At 42.8% G+C, this 21,041-nt stretch overlaps 1 protein-coding gene across 2 annotated transcripts in view; it reads left to right on the forward strand.

Moving 5' to 3' along the window:
* The window catches only part of VAT1L (vesicle amine transport 1 like), a 64,063-nt gene extending 54,086 nt beyond the window's left edge, over window positions 1-9,977 (forward strand). The window contains exons 8-9 of one of the 2 annotated variants that reach the window (XM_064459618.1): window positions 4,775-4,900; window positions 6,909-9,977. In XM_064459618.1, the coding sequence (XP_064315688.1) occupies window positions 4,775-4,900; window positions 6,909-7,007 (225 nt within the window). In that variant the 3' untranslated portion in view covers window positions 7,008-9,977. The remainder of the gene's footprint in view (window positions 1-4,774; window positions 4,901-6,908) is intronic. The other variant, XM_064459619.1, reaches the window with a different exon arrangement.
* Window positions 9,978-21,041: the final 11,064 nt, after the last annotated feature.

The following is a 21,041-nucleotide window of genomic DNA, read 5'->3' on the forward strand; positions in this document are numbered from 1 at the left end:
ACAGTGGGCATGGCGCCTTTTCTGAATTTGTATTGCACAGCCAGTTATTGTCGCAGTTCTCATTGGGAGGAACAGGTACTGAGCTTTCTCAATCCAGGTTTTAAAAGTCTGTTAGATGCACATGGAATTCCAGGCTTATCCGTTGTTAGAATTCCCAAAATCCTGTTCTTTAGTGTATATCATTATCTGCATTGCCTTTGAAAGCCAGTAGTGCTCAGATGTTTGAAAGCAGAAAGGCAAGGCAGATACCTGCCCCTTGAATCTAGAACCCAGTGTGCCTGCTCAGCCTGCTTCTTCCTTGCTCTTCTGTTTGAACTTGTATGCAGAATTTTAAGAACACTAACTTTTTGCAATACTTCTCTCTATAAAAATTGCTAGAGGGAGGCCTCGTTACAGCTTATTTTTGAAAACAGAGAAAATCTAGTCTAGTAGGAGGTGAAAGTATAAACAGTACTCTGAAAATTACCATTGTTAAGATAAGTGCCTTGGCTTGATTTGAGGCTGAAGAAGAAGAGCCTATTTGAAGCAGAATAATAAATTTTAAAGAGGACACCATATCCAAAGTTCTTGATGCTTTTGAGGGGAACCCCAAGAGAGACACCACGGTGGTGTTGGAGAGGCGTCAGTACAGCTGTCAGACTTCACGCTTCCAGAGAACACAGCTGTCCTGAAACCTCCTTTAGAACATTCTCTGACCAGTACCGTGAAGGCGTTTCTGCCCTTACTCTCCTACCACGGTCTTTTGACAGTAATTGTTGCTCTTCTCAGTATGATACACAATACAGATGGACAGAAATGGCTCTGATCCAAGAGAAGCTCTGAGATCCCAACCATAACATCCCCTCAGAAAAGTATACTCGAATAGGCTTTTTCACAACAGGCCTTCACTGCCAGCTTTGTGATTTTATTATTTTTTAATCCTACATTTGTATCAAGACTTCTTTGAAGAATTCTGTTGCTAGGATTGGTAGCATAACGCCTTTTTAAATGCACAAGTGTGTGTTAATAGATGAAAATTCTAAGAAATGTTAAAGCTGCTAAATTTTGCCTGTAATGCTAACACAGAGCAATGCTTCTGTACGTTCCCAATTAAGCTCTACACATTTTATATTCCTTGCCTCCCTGCTCGGGTCCAGCAGAGTGGTATGAGGAGGGAGCTCGTAGAAGGCTCAGAAAATCTGCGGCACTTGGGGAGTTATGATGGAACATGAGAATTTGAATATTTCTCACAGGGCATGGTAAGCAAGGCTTGTAAAGGACCTTGAGGTACATTGGTTTTGTCTTTCTAGACCATGTCTCTTGTTTTATAGATTACCTCATTTTTGCATAGGTCGTCTTAATTTCCAGACTCGCTGGCATTGCTGAAAAACACTTGAATGTATGATAACATATCCATGACTCTACCATTTGTAGAGCTGAAGGGGATAGGAGAAATACGCTTGTTCAAAGTTGTTTTTCCAATTATAAATGTATTCCCTAAAGCAAATGCAAATTGTTTCAAACTGGGTTAGCAAGGTTCTTTTCCTGTGTTTGTTACCATTTTTCCACTAGACTGAACAGATAGGAGAGGGTGATTCTGCTCTAGAGTATGCTTAAAAACAGTATGTCAAACTAAAGTGTGAATTAATGCAAGCGTGCTGGAGGGAAAAGGCAAACTTGGGAATCCTTTTATTTGTCCTTTGCTATTAATCATTTTCTTCTCCTGCTGCCGAGGCGGGCCCACGCTGGATTCATCAGACAGTGCGTGGCTGTGCAGCGTTCTGGGTCTGTCTTGTTTTTCGGTAACTGGTTTGCCAGCTTTCCTTACGGGAAAGTGGAAGCATTTTCCAATTGTCCACTGATGTGTAAAAATAGTTCTGATTCCATCGCAGAGCTCTGTGATACATCTTGTGTCAATTTGGGGCCTCTCAAGGATAAAATCTGTAGTTCAGCATTAGTTTAGACACAAACCCTCTAAGGGCTGGGCCGTACTGAAAGCAAACAAAGGCCAACAGAATTTGTGTCCTTTATTCCAATGGAAACTTTTTATATTAGTAAAGAGTCCCTTGAACTGTTTCCAACCCAAGAGCCCGCTGATGATGACACTGCACAAGAAGAAATTCAATTAGCTCCTCTGTATAAAAAAAAGACGTAGGATCCACTTGCTTTACATTTGAGCTTACAAATGCAAATAGCAATCAATGCAAAATAACTGGTGAACGGTAATTTAGGGACACAATTCCGTAAGAAGAGGGAAACCCTTTTGATCCTTGCTTCTGGAAAGGGTATTTATTTTGAATCAAACTTCAGCCACTTCAGAGAACCTCCAATAAATTCCAGATTTCCACATGCCTCACTGTACCACCAGTTAAGCCCGGGTCTGATTTTAACCAACTACGGGGTAATTCGCCATCTTCACTGGTAACGTGCACACACTCAGGCACAGGCTTAGGATCAGCTCCATGCTGCACTCTGTGAAAGGCAGGCTATACACAGCACTTAAATGTCCACTGGAACAAAAGTAAAATGGTTTTATTTAGTCTGCATAGAACAACTTAAGCCTTAGCCATACTTGCAGAGCAAAGGAGGTTTTTAATGCTCTCTATAGCAGAAGAGGGAATGGTTTTAATATTCAGGCACCTTGGGAAACAAGTAGTTGCAGTCTTGGTTGAATAAGTGGACCATTAGCAGCCATAAACATAAAAATTACTCATTTATAAAATAGATCATGGTCTCTTAACTCAGACAGTGTACTGAAAGGCATTGCACTAGTACAGAATTTGACTAACTGGGTATGTAAGTTGTAAATAACACTAAAATATACAGATGTTGTATCAGCTCTTCAAGCTTTTTTTCAAATATTTTATATATTTTCATAGCTCCATCTGGATCCCATAGTCATTATTATTGTTATAAGTTTTATTGTTCCCTCTGCCTGCTGTTTGCATTTGCAAGGTACTTACAAGTGTCCTGGAAACAACTCCTGAACTCCAGAGTCTTAAATTTGATACTGTGCATGTGAAAAATGCAGGGAAAGCACATTTCCTCAAAGTTACCTTGCTAAATATGATATGGTACAAATTAAAACAAATGTTGCGTGCCCTGCTTTCCACATGATGTGCTGGTAATAAATTCCAATGGATGGGCAAGTGTGCTTGCTGACTTTCCCAATTCTGTCACATCTGTGTTGGTTATTTATGCTGTGCTGTAGACTCCTAAAAGCTTGATTTGGCTAACAACAGTCATAGAAAATAATACAGCTGCTGCTTCTTCAAAGTCTTTCTTGGATATTCTTAAAGGATTATTGTCCATAGTGCAGAACAAATCTTATAGGATAGTTAGGTATTGTTTATGCTGTGAGGTAACTTCATAAAAGTTATTGTGGTTCCGTGGGCTACATTTAGAGGTCGACCTCCTATCCAATGGGGTTCATAAGAGTGTGTTTTCCAAGGTTACTTTACAGTTATGCCCCATTGTGCTTTGCAGTGCAATTTTTCCTTTGTTCTAACAGATTATTTTTTTAAGTCTGCTATTTACTAATTGAGGGAACCACTTGGCAAAATTAAGGTTGTAATACTGAGTTTACTGCAGTCAGCTTTCAAAATAAGGCCGACAGATGGTAAAGACATTTTGTGCCCAGCATCCATTAAATTTAATTGGAAGTTGAAAGCTGTATTCACTTAGTATCTTTAAAAATCTCATACCTCCTTCTGTATTAGATATTCAGTAATGGTCTGAGGTGCCTGGACCCCAATTCAGGCATTTAAATGTACTGTGGGACCCACCTGTTCCCAAGTCAGCATATTGTTACAAACTTCTGTGCCATTATTCTTAAATTATTCAATAAAACTATGTCACAGATGGTAGATTCTATTAACATAAAACTCAATATATCCTGTTATGCCAGCAAAAAATAGTGCGATGAGGATATGAAACAGCCTTTGTGAGTACATTTTCAGTTCCTGAAGTTTCCTACAATGAAAGTGAGGAAAGTCTTGACACCTTCCAATTTTCAGTGATTTAATAGTGGTCTGCATGCTGCACGTTGAACATTCAGTGCAACACACACACAACTTCAATTAACCAACATGGAGCTTTCACAAGTTCTGAAACTTCATACATCAAAATAAGCTCCGCTCCAGTGCACTAGTTAGAAGGGGGGTTTTGTTCCTCTCTCACATGTGCTAGTTGCAGCCAGCTGCTAAACATCTAGTCTTAGTGGTATCTGTGGCACACTACTTATTTAAAATTTAAAAAGAAAAAAAAAGTGGAAAAAAGAAGGAAAGAAGCAGTCACGCAGTGCGAACGACAGTATTGCACTAATCACAGCCACTGCCGGGATGTGGCATTACCTCTACAGGAACACAAAATTAATTGAAAAATATCAAAGGTCAATTAGAAAAACATTTCGTACTTTCAGTGAAAGTCGGGTTTCTTGATAAATGTTCTATAAAGAGAAAATCTAACGAACCTGTAAGGATTAACTCCCTGAGCCTATGTTTCTCTCTGCACCTCCACTAACCTTTACTTTTGTAGTACATTAACATTATGTATGTATTATGCTATTCAGAAACTGTAATCAAGACTCACGTCCTATTTTTGCAAACACAAAGCAAAAAATCAGGCCTTACAAATTCGTTCAAAATGTTTAACTCTTAATTATGTTTCAAGCAGATGTTTGAATCACCGTGCACGTAGCATGCCTTAAATGTGTTGCTGGTTTTGGAAGGAAGGAGTTCAGGCTTCTCTTGGTGTGTGCCTGAAAATTATCATCAATAGGTTATCTTTCTTTCAGGTGAAGGAGGCCATGCAGAGAATCCATGACCGAGGAAATATAGGGAAACTAATTCTGGATGTGGAGAAAGCACCCACTCCCCTGGTGAGTGCAAAGCACTACATACACGGTGTACAGTCACACAAGGTAAAGCATGGTAGTGACCTTTGAAGAAATGTCCCTTATGATTTTTTGTACTGTTTTCTTGTAGATCCATAGCACCTGAATAGAACCAACAATCATAACTTATGTTTTTAACCCAAAGTGAAATGCAACTGTAATCCCCAGCAGTTAGTTTTCTATACCGAATGGCTATCTGCCTCTCCAAAAATGTGTCTGCAACTCTTAGATCAGGGTAAAACTGCCACATCTATCTCTGTCCTGTGATGGAAAACATACAGTCTTTTCATGTAATACAAAATTCCTGTATTAGTAAGAAGTGGATTGAACAGAAAAAGACCCAGTCGCTATTACTTCAGTGTACAAACACGGGAGTGCTTTCCGATTCCCATAGAGAAGCCGGAGCATACCTTTGCTAGGACTTCCTTTTACTCCTGTTATATTACATGAAGTATAATATCGAAATACTTCCTTCCAGAAATGTTCTGAAGGAAGATGGTTATGATGGAGCTCTGGTCCACTGGGTTTGGAGCACTCGACGTGATACTGAAACATGACAGATAACAGCGGTAAATGAAAGTCAGGCTCCTGCCTAAACGTTCACTGATGATGTAGGACAGAGCAGTAAAGAAGATAATTAAAAATTGACTTCAAATTGATACTGATCTATGAAGTTTGCTTTCAGACCTGACATATGTCCTGTTTTGAAAGAACAGAAAAGAACTTGGAATTAACTTAAGGTCTTACTGGCTCCTACTCTAAATCTCATACAAATCTCATACAAAACTGCTGCGGGAAAAAGGAAGGCTTTTGGGACCTCACACATGGAAACTGGGCATTATTTTGTAGCTGAATTGCATTTTAAAACTGTAAACAGGAATCCTTAACACAACATTAATACATTTATTCTGTCTCTTCTCTCGATATTGTATATTCACACTAGCCATTGGTTAGAAGGTGAGAACAAATCTGATACGCCTTCACGAACAGGTGTTAATTTAAAAAGATGGGTAGCTTCAGAGCATTGCTTTGTGTTGAGCTTTTTATTTCTAGCAGAGGCTAATAATACAGCGGGGAAGGTATAATGTCACTGCATTCCTCTGTAAAAGTAAATGGGTCCCTTCCTTAGTTGGTTTTGAAATAGTTATAGGCTAATACAATAATTTTCTTCTGTCTTAAGAGAGGTAATGTTGGTGTATAAGAAAATATAGTCACGCTAAAATATGCTGTTAAACACTACCCCCTGACCAGTTAACCAGACTCTTGTGTCTCCAGAGACGTGTCAAACTGACAAGGGTCTCACCAGGGTGTACTGGAGGGTCTTGCACCTTTACACAGCTTGTAATAAATACTATCACATGAAAAAAAATTATGTGCTCCTTAAATGCTCTCCTGAACTATAAGTTTCTGCAACTGCCCACCACCTGTACAGGCATCTTCAATAAAACATGGAATTGCAGTTTCTCCCCACTCCTGTATGATCCAAGATTTGCACTCTCATGGGTATATTCTGCCAGTATCCACATATCCACTGCTCCATGAAGTTTCATTGTTTTTTATATAAAAGAACTGCTCTGTGAGTGTTCATGACACTACGCCTCATGTGGGGCCAGATCCCACCCCTTGGCTGGCGTTGAAGAACAGCGTTACCTGTTTTGGGAAGAGCAGATACAGGAGTTGTTGTAAACCAGAGGTCTCACGCATTCTGTAACCTTCCTACGCGGTCCTGTTTCCTGAGAGCCTTAGTGTCAGTTTGCTACAAGTGCAGAGATCAGAGGCAGCTTGTGCAGCTGTCCTACAAAGCAGCTTTCTGTAGCATCATCCGGCTGTAGGCCGTGAGGGAACAGCTTGCGACTTCAGCTGGAAGCGGGGTAGTGCCAGCAAAAGTTCTGCACGGACAGAATGTTTCTCTTCGTGTTGCAACCATGTCGTCTTTCATTTTTAAAAGTCACTTTATCCAATGAATCTGACTGAAATAAGAATGAATAAAACAACATGAAAGGTGCTCTGATGTCCTTCATCTTTCATCCTACAGATGGCCAACGACAGCACAGAGACAAGTGAGGCTGGAGAAGAGGAAGAAGACCATGAAGGGGACAATGAGAATAAAGAGCGCATGCCATTCATCCAGTAACAGCCAGAGGTGGCAGAAGCAGAAAGATTGATGAAGTAGAAGGGAACAAGACTGGGAAATCTATTCTGTGCATCAGTGAACAAATGCTGTAGTACAGTGTGTGTTGTATTTGTCTGCAGTCAGCTGAGCTATGAGCTGTTGATCATTGTTGTTTTGAACTCAAGTGCCATTGTCATCCAGTGCAGTATTATGACATTCCTGTGTAATACCCAATTTCCCCGTAGGAGTCCCACGGATTTTTCTGTTCCGGTTTAAAAGCCTTATTAACTTACTGTGTAATTTTAGATGGGCATCTTTCTCATGCGAATTCCAACATCTTGCATAAAGTTACTGGGGGGGTTTGGTCTTTTTTTGCAAGTTGGAAACAGTAACAAAAATAAATTCCCCATTTGCTTTCTGGAAGATTCTAGTAACTGGGGGGAGGAGTTTAATTTTGTGGATTTTCGGTGTTAAAATAGTTTTCCTTTTATAAACCACAGATAAAAGTTGCAAAAAAGATTAGTTTCTGTTTTCCTCAGTCATGCTTTATCATTTTATAAGCAATCCTATCTTCATTTTCAAAAATACCTCATTTAGAATGGTGGAATCTGAAATTGTTCCAGAAGTCGTTAATTGAGAGACTTTGATTAGTATTGTGTAATCACATTAGTCATCAGCACCAGTAATTAAACACTTCATTCAAAGTGCCAATTGTCATGCTTTCCTGTTGGTCTGACTATCACCCCGTACGTTACAGGTGAAGAAAAAGGTCAGTGAGCCTCTCTTTTTAGACCTGGAACTTTAACTGCCTGTAGCAGTTAGCGTTGTTATTGACAGATCAACGTCTGCTGAGGACACATTGACCCATCTGTGTCCAAAATCCAAACCAATTTTATATTTCTTTTTAAAATTGTATTGGTAAGGATCACTCATCAGTATGTGGAAAGAAATTTGTTACTGGAGTTACTGCTCGGAAATTGCTACCATGTTGATCAACTATCACGCTGGAGCTGAACTCCTACAGAAGTTAACCCTGTTAAAAATGAGTTTTAGGCCTTAACCCCATCAGAAATTGTGCACAGGGATAACTTTATCTAGGTGAGAAGTTCTGTCAAAAGCTCTGCTCCGTGTGTACAGTTATGTTTGTAATTATTTGGAGGATCAAGTATTCAAAGACCAGCTAGTCTTATCTACCTCCCACTAGTGGAAACTATATCTAAACATGACAAAAATAAATATCTTGTCCATGTCTTTCACCTGTCCAAGCAGCAGCTACTCAGGTCTTCAACTGTCTTGTTAAAACAATTGTTTTAAAACAACTGCAATCACCTACAGTAGGAATGCTAAAGGAATGTCTGAGACCTTGTATAATGCCAGGTATCTTTGAATTAGTGTATTTTTTTCAAAACAAAGTATTTCCCCAGGCATGGCTAGCTGTTCACCTAAATCTACAAGCATCCCATAGTGATAGAAGTTAAAAACTTACATAGACGAGCGGCAAGGGAGGACTTCTCGGGCTTTTCTCAGAGTGAAAGGACTTGTGGGTCTGGATGACTTTTATGTGTGGTTTTAGAAGATTCTCTCTTGTTTTTTCTCTTTGTTTCATCTTGCTGCCTGAGTATTAATGTCCATCTCTTTACACTGTACTTATGAAGTTGCTGTTCTAATACCAGATAATTGTGCAGAATGTTCATTCTGAAGGAGTTTCCCTTGGGTTAAACAAATTCAAAAATAATGAGAAGAAATAACTGTGGAGAAAAATGCCAAAAAAGCTTTTGAAATATTAATCGAACCAGAACTTCCGTTTTCTCTAGATGCAGAACTTCACTGTAGTTGATTTTCTTTTCCAGCTGGACTTGCCTACACTTCCAGTGCCATATCAGGCCCAAACAGTGACTTTATCCACAGAAAAACAATATATTCGGTGAGAGTTGTCCGCGTTCTGGGCTTGCCAATTGGGCTTTTAAGAAAGGCCGTTAAGTTTTCACGACTCATAAGCTGACAACCGTAGGAAACATGCCCGATTTTGTTTTGCAGTTAGTGTAATGATGTTGTCCTGCAACAAACCTTAACATAACTAGGAATTTTGATTTGACGCCAAAGTGAGCAATATTGCTGGTGACCTTCGAGCTGGCAGTAAAGTGGCATTCTCAAGGCCTTAAATTAGTAGGGCAAGCAGAATAGCAAATCCGTTCTTCTGTTATAAACCGCAGTATGGTTGGCTCTACAGTTAAATTACCCTTTGAGACAAATAACGATGGGTGATCTTGGTTGTGGCCACAGACACCATGGGGACAACAATCAAATGAAATAATTTTGGCTAGTTCTTTCTGGTTTTGTTAGCAAGGCAAAAATACTCTTCATGCTAATTCATACGAATTTTAGGGCCATTTTCTGATCAGGAGAATACCGGGTAATTGCAGTGAGTACAAAGGAATACTTCTGGGTCTACCCAAGTGCAACACAGATGAGTATTACCATCAGCAAGCTAAACTCAACTCTGTGTTTTACTGGTATTAATATGGCGTATATGAAGGTTACTACTGAAATGAAGGGAAATTTTTCAGGTATCTGTTCTGGGAGCAGGATCTGTGCTAGCAGAATTTGGCCCACAAGCCCTAAGAACCGTTTAGAATACCGCAAACAGTAGTATGGCGCCTGCCGTGGTGGAGGGCATGCTATCCAAAATGACCATGCTGAGGCTGGTTACTGACCAAGTCTTACTGCAGTAAAAATGAAGGTTTGTGCTTACTACTGACAGTGTTGTTTGAACAACTCTAAGACAATTGGATGGTTTCTTCAAGTGAAACAAATTATTTCTCAATTTGCCTTAAAGGAACTGTGAAAGCTTCTCATTTAACTTAAGCCTGATTGAAATGAACTGAAACACTGTTTAATTGTATTTGTTGCTTTAGAGCTTTTGTTATATTGTGCCTACAAAGCAAATTATGTTTACATAAAAATATAAATAAAATATTGAGCATAGCATTATCCTGGCTTACATGTTTTATTCTAATATTATGGTCATTAGGGAACTGACTTGGAATTGGTTAAGAGAAAAATCTGAGGTCTTATTTTCCATTTTGGTCACTGAGGGATATACAAAGAATTTTTTTATTATTACAGAGTACCTCAAGGCTATTAAAATGGCTGAGTGTGCTGCTTTACAGAGCATTAACAATTTAGATATAAAATGTTGAATGTTATAGTCTAAGAAATTCAAAACATGATATAAGCACCATTCATGATGTGTTCAGGGAAATGTATTTTGATACAGATAGAAACTAGTTTCCAGAATTTTAGCACTCAGATTGCACTGGGAGATGAGTTGACACACAAGTTATCCTCAGAGAGACGGTTCCTTTCAAAAGTGAAGATACTCTAAGGGAATAATCTTAAAATAGGATCCAAAACAGCCGCCACCAAATTAGCTAAGAGAAAGCAGGAGGACATGATAGAATCTAAAACCCCACTCTCCCTGGGTCTTGGTCTTAAGGCTGCAAGGAGGCTTACACCTTTCCTTTCAAAGAATGGATTACGGTTACCAAACCTTACGGGTCATTTCAAGTCTACTTGAGTACGTGGCTTTAAAGGTCTCCCTGCATGAAAAGATGGAATAGTTCAATAAACCTCAGTTTAATATCTAAACAAGATGAAATGTTAGCTTTCATTCATTCTGGTCATGCAGGACATGTTCTGAATCAGCAGTTAACTGCATCTGCTCTATAATCTAAAGGCTCATATGAACACTTGCCGACTGTGAAGAGGAGCAGAGGAAATTTCTGCCCTGTTTTCAAGTCTTAATAAGCAAATAATTATCAGTACATCCCTAATCACCGGGTCAGGATAAGGCTGAAAGCAAACAGCCATAGCCTTTTGCAAACTCTCTGCGATTACTAATAAAGCTCTGCCTTTCACCAGCTTTCCCACTGGGCCATCTATACTTGCCTGTCATACAGTCTAACACACAGAGGCTGCTACCAGGCAAGCAGGGATGCAGCCGGCTGCCTTTGCCCGGCATCTGGCCAGATCAAGTGCAAAAAACATCCTAGTATACTGAGTATCCCCGGGTCTCACCCCGTCTTCCTTTTTAGCTTCCCCTCTCACTTTCTGTGAGCTTAGTGATTAATCCTGGTTGGTTTTTGTTAGGAAAGGTTCTTCTGGTATGGCCATGATTGCCAGCACACTGCACAACTCCAGCTCCTAGACAGCCGTGCAGGAGTTTCTTCCCCTGCCAGCGCCTAAATCCCTTGGTGTGAGCTAGTGTTTTGTTTCACTGCAGAAAGAGCCAAAACAACCAACACACAGTAATTGCTGTCTGCATGCTGTGGTGTAACCCCAGCCGCAGCAAAGCCCCGCACAGCTGCTCGCTCGCTGCCCCCTGCTGGGACGGGGGAAGGAATCAGAAGGGTAGAAGTGGGAAAACTCGTGGGTTGAGATAAACACAGTTTAACAGGTAAAGCAAAAGCCGCGCACACAAGCAAAGCAAAGCAAGGAATCCATTCCCTCCTCCCCACGGGCAGGCGGGCGCTCAGCCATCCCCAGGGCAGCAGGGCTCCATCATGCCTAACGGTGACTTGGGAAGACAAACGCCATCACTCCAAACGTCCCCCTTTCTTTCTTCTTGCCCCAGCCTTTTTTTTTTTTTTTTTTTTTTTGAGGTAAAGGTGGTTAAATAGGACAGAAAATGAAGGGAAACTAATGATAAAAGAGTATACAAAATGTGATGTATAATGCCATTGCTCACAACCTGATGCCCAGGTCGAGCAGCAGCCCCCAGTCAGCTTTCCCCTAGATTATACATGTATATATATACACTGAGCAAGATGTCCTATGGTGTGGCATATCCCTTCGGCCCGTTTGGGTCAGCTGTCCTGGCTGTGCCTCCTCCCATCTTCTTGCATATCTCCAGCCTCCTCAGTTGGCAGAGCACGGGAAGCTGGAAAAGTCCTTGATTAGTGTAAGCACTGCTTAGCAACAACTAAAACATCGCTGTGTTTTCAACATTATTCTCATACTAAACCCAAAACACAGCACTAGACCAACTACAGTGAAGAAAATTAACTCTATCCCAGCCAAAACCAGGACACTGCATCAAGGCACCTTTTTTTCCAAGTAATTTGTAACGTCTAGGCAAACACCCTAGCGTTGTCCTTTGAGAGAACAGGTTAGAGCATAAAGGCACCTGTAGCTTTATCTCCTCCGTCTGCGCTGTCGTGCTGATTGATTGCACTCGGTTGATCCCAAGCAAACCATTCGTTTCATGTTTACCTGAGCGCTCTCTGTCAACTAGCTCTGCAGCGTGTCGTGTATTTCTGAACATCGCCTCAATCTTTGCCATTTGTAACAACGCGGTGTTGGGCACCTCGCCACCAGAATGCTGCGCTGGAACTGGAAGGTGGTGGAGTTGGAGGAGGAACCTATGAAGAGGAATGAATCATATATATCTCTGCCCAAGAGTAACAAGTGAATACAAGCTGTCGCGTGTTACCTGTTGATTCATTTGTATGCTTGAAAGGGAGGCTGCAGGGTGGTTTGTTACAGGCATGGGGTTTAGTCGCTGCCCAGACTGTTGCACTCCTGTGTGGCAGCCTCTAAGGCTTTCTGGTCTTGCTCCTTTTTGACCACATCACTGGAAACCTGACTCACTTTGGGGAGAGTGCTCAGTGCTCCGAGTTCAGTTTAGCTCCTGTCTCTCTGTAGGAAGCCACGCATGTTCACCAGGCTGCACAACAGCCCATCGACACAGAGCTGAAAGGTAAACAGGGCAGCTGCACCCCAGCCTGCCAGGGCTGTGCAAAGCCGAAAAGGGGAAGGTTCAAAAGGCGCAGCCTTTTACTCTCTAAAGGGGTGCCTGACACTGGCACTGCTGTTGCTGAAGTCAGTATCCTCCCTAGAGCTACTCTAACAGCCCCCCACCTCTCACCAGGCTTGATGGGGGGGGGTCCCAGCCTACCTCTGTGGGCTTTCTAGAGTCCCTGCAATACTCAATAATCATCGTTGTTCTCTGGTAGCCCTTCAAGAAAAATAATTTTTTACCTCCTGAAGACTACTGGGTCGTAGTCACTTTCATCCCCCACAGAGAGTGACATACAAACTCCTAGAGGATTTAACACAGGTAGATTAACCCTTCACATATGGGGGCCTTTCTTCTCTTCCACAGGTGGTTTGGGGCAAGATGAGAAAAAAAGCCAGGAACAAGCATTGCCAGCCTTCATAGTGATTGTCATGTCTCTTAAAAACTCAAATACCTGCCATCATCTAAGATCAGCTTTCATTTAGAAAGGAACAGGCTTCACAGTCGGTGAAGGCTTTAAAACTGACTGAACTAAAACGTAACCTAAAAAGACAAATGAAGACTCTTTAATCTGGCAGCTTCTGAACCCTCATGATGTTTAATGCTTGGTACAGACTCCACTAGACAACGCTGCAAACTGGGCAGCCAGGGATTAAATGGGTGGGCTAAGAGATGCCATTGGCACGCGCTAGTTTGGGAGCAGCAGCTGCCAGCTGTAAAAAGGGGAAGAGGGCTGTGGTTTGGGTCGATGGGGTCTGTGACCGAGGGCGGGCTGCAGGGATGGGGGCCTGCTTGTTTTCCTGCTGAGATTAGGAGGGCTTTGATCTCTCTGGAAGAGCTCTTTTTTTTTTTTCCCTTGCTTAGTGACCATGCTGAGATGCTACAATTAGCCCAAAAGAACTGGGAAAAATAGCAGAGGAAAATCTATGTGAGGGCTGAGGGGCTGGGGAATAGGAGGGAGCGCTTCTCCGGGGGCAGGTTTGCTCTCAGAGCTACAGCTGTGACATACTTGCAGCACCCATGCGCACAGCTCCTGCGAGCTGCGGTGCCCACCAGGCACGGGGGCTCTGCCGGTCCCACTTCTGAGGCCCAGCTGCCATCAATCAGCCTCCTGCTACCTGCAGCCCTGCTGGAAGCAGCTCTGCCTCTGCAACCGCCAGAACTGGAAATGTGCTACGTTCTGCCAGACGTTAGCTGCCAAACATCATTTTCTTGATAAGCTGCAGGTTCCAGTACAAATCATTTTGTGCTCTTCTCCTGGGTAATCTTTGTAAGTACATTTCCCACATGGAGAGATGTGTTTCACTATATAGTGCAGCAGTAAATGATGCAGCATCTTAGCTGCCCTAGAAGAACGGAGTGAGATGGCAGATACGCTAGGTGCATTATTTATAATAAGGATTTCTGTGCTTTCCCTGAAATGGCTGGCCCGTGGGCTGGCCAGGTGATAAGCTAATAACCAGACGATATTTGTGAAGGGTGGTGGGTGAAGTTAGCTAAATGGTGACGGGGGTGTCTTCTGGTGATACAGGCATCGTGTGGCCTGGAGGATGTGTCAGATCAGTGATGTTTTCCAGAGGCTTCCAGGAGAAAACATTTCTTTTGTTGCTAACTCAGAAGAGAGATGTTGACAACTGAAGTGTTTTTCTTTTCTAAGTCAGTTTGCTTTGGCAGATTATGTTTCTGTTTCTCTGCTGCTGTTTTTTCCTTCTACTGTCTGCATTTTATCTTAGGAATATTTTCTCACTGTTAAAAAAAGAAAAAATCAAAGCAAGTCTCCTGTGACTCACCAAGTATCTCACTGGTCCTGTGAAAGCATCCCTTTGAGTTCCTGGACCATTTCTGTTGTAGACAGGAAAAATGAAGTTAAGTGACTTGTCCAATGCAATACTATTGCCCTTTGGTTTAAGGACTTATGGGTCTCTGGCATTTAATTCTCCACTTACTGAAGGAATCCTGATCAAACTTAGCAGCTGAGCTGGAAGCTTTGCCCCCATGACTGAAAGCTGTGCCTCAGATCATACCTGCTCCAAAGTGAAGGAGATGCTGAATACCCAGCTGAGACCCTGTCAGCAAAGCCCCACAGAAATATACACAGCTGAGACAACAGTATAAATTTTCCTTGCTTTCTCATCAAATACAATAGCTCAGAACCTGAACCAACACCGAATGTGGCCATTATAAGCATTTTCTACTATTTTCTTGATCATCCTCTCCACATACATCTGAGTAAGTGCCTCTGGCAAGGCATCACAGGGAAAGGAGCAACCCGATCCCCAAACCCAACCTTTTCCAACAAGCAGTGCCTGGATTCAGACGAGACTGCAGATCCTGTCGTTCTGGCTCATCCTCACTTCATGGGGGAACCGGCTTGTTCCATCTAAGGTTCAGATGGGAAATGGTGTTGCATACTGGGCTGTAAAAATGAGTGCCATAATAAAGTCTGATTGCCAAGTGATGTTGGACCGGTACATCAGTGGTGTGTTTATGCAGTGTGTGGAGAGAAGCAGTACTCAGAGACTCGGCATAGGCATGTGACAGGAGGTTTACAGATGGAATTGTCTTTAAGGCCTCACCTGAATGATCAGTCTGCAACCGATCACCTAAACGTGTTAGATGCCATTGGCTACGCTGCGTGACACTTGCTCTAACCAGTTCTCACAGTTCACACATTAATTGTTAGTCTCACTTCAATATCGTCTGTCTTGCAGCGCATTCCCTGGCATTGTAGGTTAACTTAATAAAGCGTACATAATATGATTCATATGAGATTTCTGATCTGCATTTTGTTCAACATGTCAGCAATGTATAAAGTTATTACACAGTGTTCTGTTTGCTAGTCATTCAACAAAACAGGATAATAAAAGAATAATTGTTGCAAGCTTCCTACCTTATTCCCATTAACATGGTAAATTCAGCTCAAACTGGAGTCTCACAGAATTTTACCACTGGCTTTGATACAGACAGCATCAAGTTGATCGGTCCTCTAAATGAACCTAGTCATAGCTGCAGTATTAAAAATTCAAGGGGTAATATTTATTTCGATCTCATAACTTTTTTGGTGGGGGAAGAAAAAGAGGATTTTTTTAATCCTTACTCAATTCTCCATATTAAAATACATTATATGCATTTCCAAACCAAGTTATCTTTCTGGAGGATGCAGTATTTGTTTATACTGGTTTTATGGAGCCACTGGAGCAAGTAAGTGAGGTAGAAAAATGGAAAATCCTTGCACAGAGACTACAGCTGCTCCTCTGCATTTGCAGCTGTGCTGCTTCTGACGCTCCAGGGGATTCAGGGCCCTCCGCTCTACCAGAGGCAACGTGCAAAGGCCGGCCAAGCTCCTGCATCAAGTGCCAGGTAGTATAAGAAGCTTGGATATATAAAGCAAGCACTTGTCTGACAGGTTCTGCATTGAGAGATGAATCTGCTAGCCTTTCTTCCAAACCACTGTTCTGTTTCGTGGTCACACTAGATCCCTTGCAAAGGGACTGCCCTGATGGAGACCATTCATTGCTTGGAACCCGGGGAGCATCTATATCAAGCAGCAGTGTGCAGTGCCAAGTTCCTCAAAGTAACGACGACCCAAGCTGTTAGGTCTGTGTACCAGCATGTAGCTCTCTGCAAACCTGCCAGCTCATATCTGGAGGCAGACTCGCCTTCTCAGCAGGCTGGACTAGCTTAGACCTAGTCCTGCACAGTTATTACGGGCTCATTTGTACACATCCAGCTTTGGTGACCTGGCAGCACTTCTCCTCTGCATAGAGAGACGGTCCCTGACTGTTTTGCCATTAATTGCCAGAGAAGGAGCAGGGGCCGTTGGCCTTACGCAGGCAAAACTCTATTGCCTTTAGTAAGAATTTAACTCACAGGAACTTCCCCATTTCTGCGGGCTGAGAGCCTTCCAGTAACGTGCAAGTCTGTTGAGCAAGGGAGAGCACATAAAATAGCAGCTCTCTCCACTACTTGATTGCCTAGTGCATGCGAGAGGGAAGGAACCACGGCACATGGCTGCAACCTGAGCCTGCGCTTGCCAGCGCCGCGCTGCAGCTGTGTACAGCTGCCAGTGCTGCAGGGGGAGAAGCACAGGGCGACGAGCAAGGTAAAGCACGAGACTTGGCAGGTCCATGTTATCTGCAGGCCTCCATGTCAGGGGGAACCTGGCCCTGCAGGGAGGGGTATGAGAACTGCAAAGATTTGTCGCGTGGCTGGAGAGGCCGCTGAGAGTGAACGTGGGCAGTGAATGTCAAATCCAGGCAAGCCTACCGTGTTTGTTCTCACACTGTAATGAAGTGGTGTCAAACACAAATGATCCTGAGATTCAAAGGTCTTTAGAAGATTAATCAGCCAATTAATCAGTTAGATGTCCATGTAAGTTGTGAAATCATGTCACCTTTTCATATGAAGCTGATTTAATCTGGGCAAAGCCCATAGCATTATTTTAGGAAACAATATTGACAAAGCCAGTACAAACAATCTCCCATTCCTTCTGGAACTTCAACTGTACAAACATGTTTGATCTGACGAGTGTCTGTCTGCAACTGCTCTTCCTACTGTAATGAAGTATCTAGAAACTGTACAACCACACTGAGCCCAATCCTGTACTGGGTAACACTGGTGTAAGGCCATACAACAAAATGGATTTATCCTGAGTATTAAGCAGACAGAAAAGAGCCTGGTCTTTTCACTTCTGCTTTGATGGATAAGCAATATAAAATCAGAGCTCTCCTAATCATTCCTAGGGCACTTAAGACATCTGCTGGAAACAAGAATAAACTGCAGTAAGAATGTACATGACAGAATGAATAATGAAATAATGAAAAAATCTGTGAAGCTTACATTTACACAGTGTTTAAATTACTTGGCCAATGCCAGAATATTTTCCATTTGAAAGTACTATTTGGAAATATTTGAATAAATAGCCTGTTTATTCCTGCTGTTCTAGTTGCCACAGAGGAATCAAATTCCTGTCTCAAAAACTTCAAGTCCGAATGCAGTCTTTGAACTCACTCCTTCCCTAGTGTGTAAGGTCACACAACAGATATACATGCACAATATGTAGCAACATGTGCCGGGAAGAAGCTCTGACACTAAAGTACAGGCCAGGTTTCAGGCTTTGGGTGGACGTGAGCATCAGCTGCCTTTGTAGTAGGTTACAGGGGATCACACAAATCTCTTTCTCCCTTTACTTACAGATCTTGCTTACAAATGCCTTGTTTGCAAATAATAATGTGATTCCAAGTCCTCTCTAAAGAGCTTCCCAGAGCAGTGTATATCTTGTCAGGGTGTGTGGCCCTGCCACTTGCAGATCCTCAGCTGCTTAATCCCACAGCTCAGGTTCTCTGGTGACACCTGGCTCGTTGGGTCATGGTGCAGCGAGAGGATGCAGCACCAGGCTGGAAATACATGGCAGATGGGCGATGATCCAGGAGTGTGACATGAGGTTCACACATAGCCCGAGCAGTGCACAGAGAGATACATGTCTTACAGCATCCCCCAACTCTACCAGAGGAATCTCACTTTTCAGGAAGAAAAGATGAGGATTTGTATCCCCCTTTTCATGACCAACAACCACTTTTAGCTAGTTATAATGCTATAACGTGGATTCCTTCTGTTCTGACTCCCAAACAATGGCATATCCAGACCCACAACACTGCTTCTGAAATCTCCCTGAACGTCAGATGAGTGCACTCTCTCAGCTACAACTGCAGCTACCTTCTTGCTGACCCCTTCAGCTTTTAATTAAAAACTGGGGTTCTACCAAACACGTAGTGCAGGAGCTGGAACATCCCACAATTTCTGAAACAGGCTAATTCTCCTCATTAAATATTGCCAGCATCTCAGCCAGGGTCTATCTGCAAAGGCAGTGCAGTGAGTGTATTTTATAGATATTAACAAGCCGGCTTTATACCCAATAGCTGCAGTGCTCTCAGCAAACAAGTTACAGAACATGTCAGAAAAGATAGGTAAGTATGTGTTTTGCTAGTTTTCACTACAGGCATTGCAGTCTGGCTACAGTACCCACCCAAGACATGTACTAAGATTTCAAATCCTTTGAGACAGCAGCTAACAGGAAAGGTGGATGCTGTGCTACCTTATCATAGTTCTTTCTGCCCGAGCTAGAATTCAGCAGCGAAAAGTAACCAAGACTTCGAAAAAGCCCTCACAGATTTCTGTGTTGTAATCAGGAAAATTTCAGGGACCGTGTCTGAAATGACATCTAATACAGTAAGAGCATGTAACTCATCTGTGTATCATCAAAACCCAGCCTTAAGGGTAGGAGAGCTCAGGGTAGAGGGGATGTTATACTGTTGACCTTTCACAAGAGGGCAGCATTCCCAGAAACGAACGTTATTTCTCAACAGACATACTGGGCTGTTAAAAGAAAATTGCACCGATACAGGTTATTTTCTTTCTTTTCCACCCTCAGTATCCAGTAGGCGATGTGTGATTTGCACTTCTATCCCACCGTGGGGTCAGGGATGTGCGTGGGGTGTGGTGGTAGGGCTTGCCAGGTCGGAGCTACGCGCTGCCCCCAGCTGCCCCTTCCCCAGCCTCCAGCAAGGCAGGGCCACTTTCCACTTCTCACTGCTTCAGTTTGCTTTCTCAGACAAGCAGACATCTCTCCAGCATTCACATTTAGGTGCTATTTTTCCTTCCTGACCAGGCAGCTAAAAACTTCCTTTAAATTTTAAAGAACGGTGCTTTACTTGGCCCACATCACATGTTTTCCAGCCCCGGGGCCTGGTGCACGAGCTGATTATGCCTGTGCATGAGGGTAGCGCTCTTCTAAGACACGGTACAGCAGGGTCAGCTGTTTGCAGATCCTGTGACAGCCTCGGACTGCAGAGCCGTGGTTTGGCTTCTTGCCCCGAGCCAGGCTGGCAGCCCCCGCTGAAGCATCTCCTTGGCAGCGGGCAGCCACACCGGCTGGGCAGGGGCAGCAGCACTGGGAGCGCCTCTGAGAGCACCTCTGTAGAAGGGCCATGGCACAGGAGTTAGGGACCTCAAAGGCCAGACGGCCGTACACGAGCTGCGAACTCGAGTTTCTGGGTTGGCAAAGCAGAAGGCCTTGGCCCTTGAGCAGAACCTTCGAGTCCTCAGCGAAGTGCAGCCACCAAAGGGAGACATGAGCACACTCCTGAGAAGGTCTGATTTTCCATCTGGTATAGGAAAATCCTACAAACATCTACACAAGCCAAAATGTAATCCTCACTCTGGCCGGCCCTACTGGCAGTACGCAAAGCTGCACTGTTGGTAACCTGCTATGAACCTGTGAATGTGCAATTCAGACTGTCTGGAGAGCCTCACAGCGCCTAAATCAAGGCTTTGTCCAAATGGTTTTGTCTGGCACTTGTATGGATGAGCAGAACCTATCGAGATCATGTTAACGTGAAGCTGGAAAACCTCACACTAGGGAGAGTCTGATGATCAAAAATAAAATATTTAAAGGAAGAAATTAAATGCTTAGGATGTTTTCAGATCGTTTCCAGGAAGAAAAAAAGGCAGCACACATTACAGGAGAAAAATTAGCACAACAGGTAGTTTGTGTTTACAAAACAGAGAGAGACACGCATTCTCACACACATCCCAAGGGCTAAACAAGCTGAGCTGCTGCCAGTAATTCCCAACATGGAAACTTTGCCAAGTCTGCAGGAGCAGCCTTTTAAATAGACCCCATTCAACTCTTCTATTTGCACCTGGAATGCAAAGAAACTGCTTTAAATTCTCTCCTAAAGTCCCTTATCTTTAGAGATGACACAGAGTCAGCTGATCTGTAAAATAAAGTCTGTTTTGAGGGGGATTATGGTTTGCTCCCCTTGCACATTTCACATAGCCATCAAAACATTTATTCCTAAATACGTAGCTATTTCTTTGGTGTCCTTTCTGCCTAAAGAAATAGGCAATGACAGTCAGCAAAACACTCATCACCTACTTATTTTTGCAGCTAAAGGCCTGAAGTAAAAAGGATTTAGCAAGTGTGCCATTCCTTTAAGATATCTGAACCCTGTAAGAAGGCAAGGTTATCAGTGCAGAGCGGCATTGGATAGGAAACCAAAAAAAGAGTTCAGTGGCTTTGCTAACATTGCTTCATGCAGATCGGGTGAGTCTTCTGACTTCTGAATCTATTCTGACTTTGATAAGCAGTATTTTCTCAGCTTTACAACCCATAATCTATATTCACTGCCATTACAAGAGAATGAAAGAGTACAGGTGAGATAGTTTGGTCCCATAGACAAGATGATGATATTTGCCTT

Source organism: Phalacrocorax carbo, chromosome 8 (assembly GCF_963921805.1).
Source record: "Phalacrocorax carbo chromosome 8, bPhaCar2.1, whole genome shotgun sequence".
NCBI classification, from domain to species: Eukaryota; Metazoa; Chordata; class Aves; order Suliformes; family Phalacrocoracidae; genus Phalacrocorax; species Phalacrocorax carbo.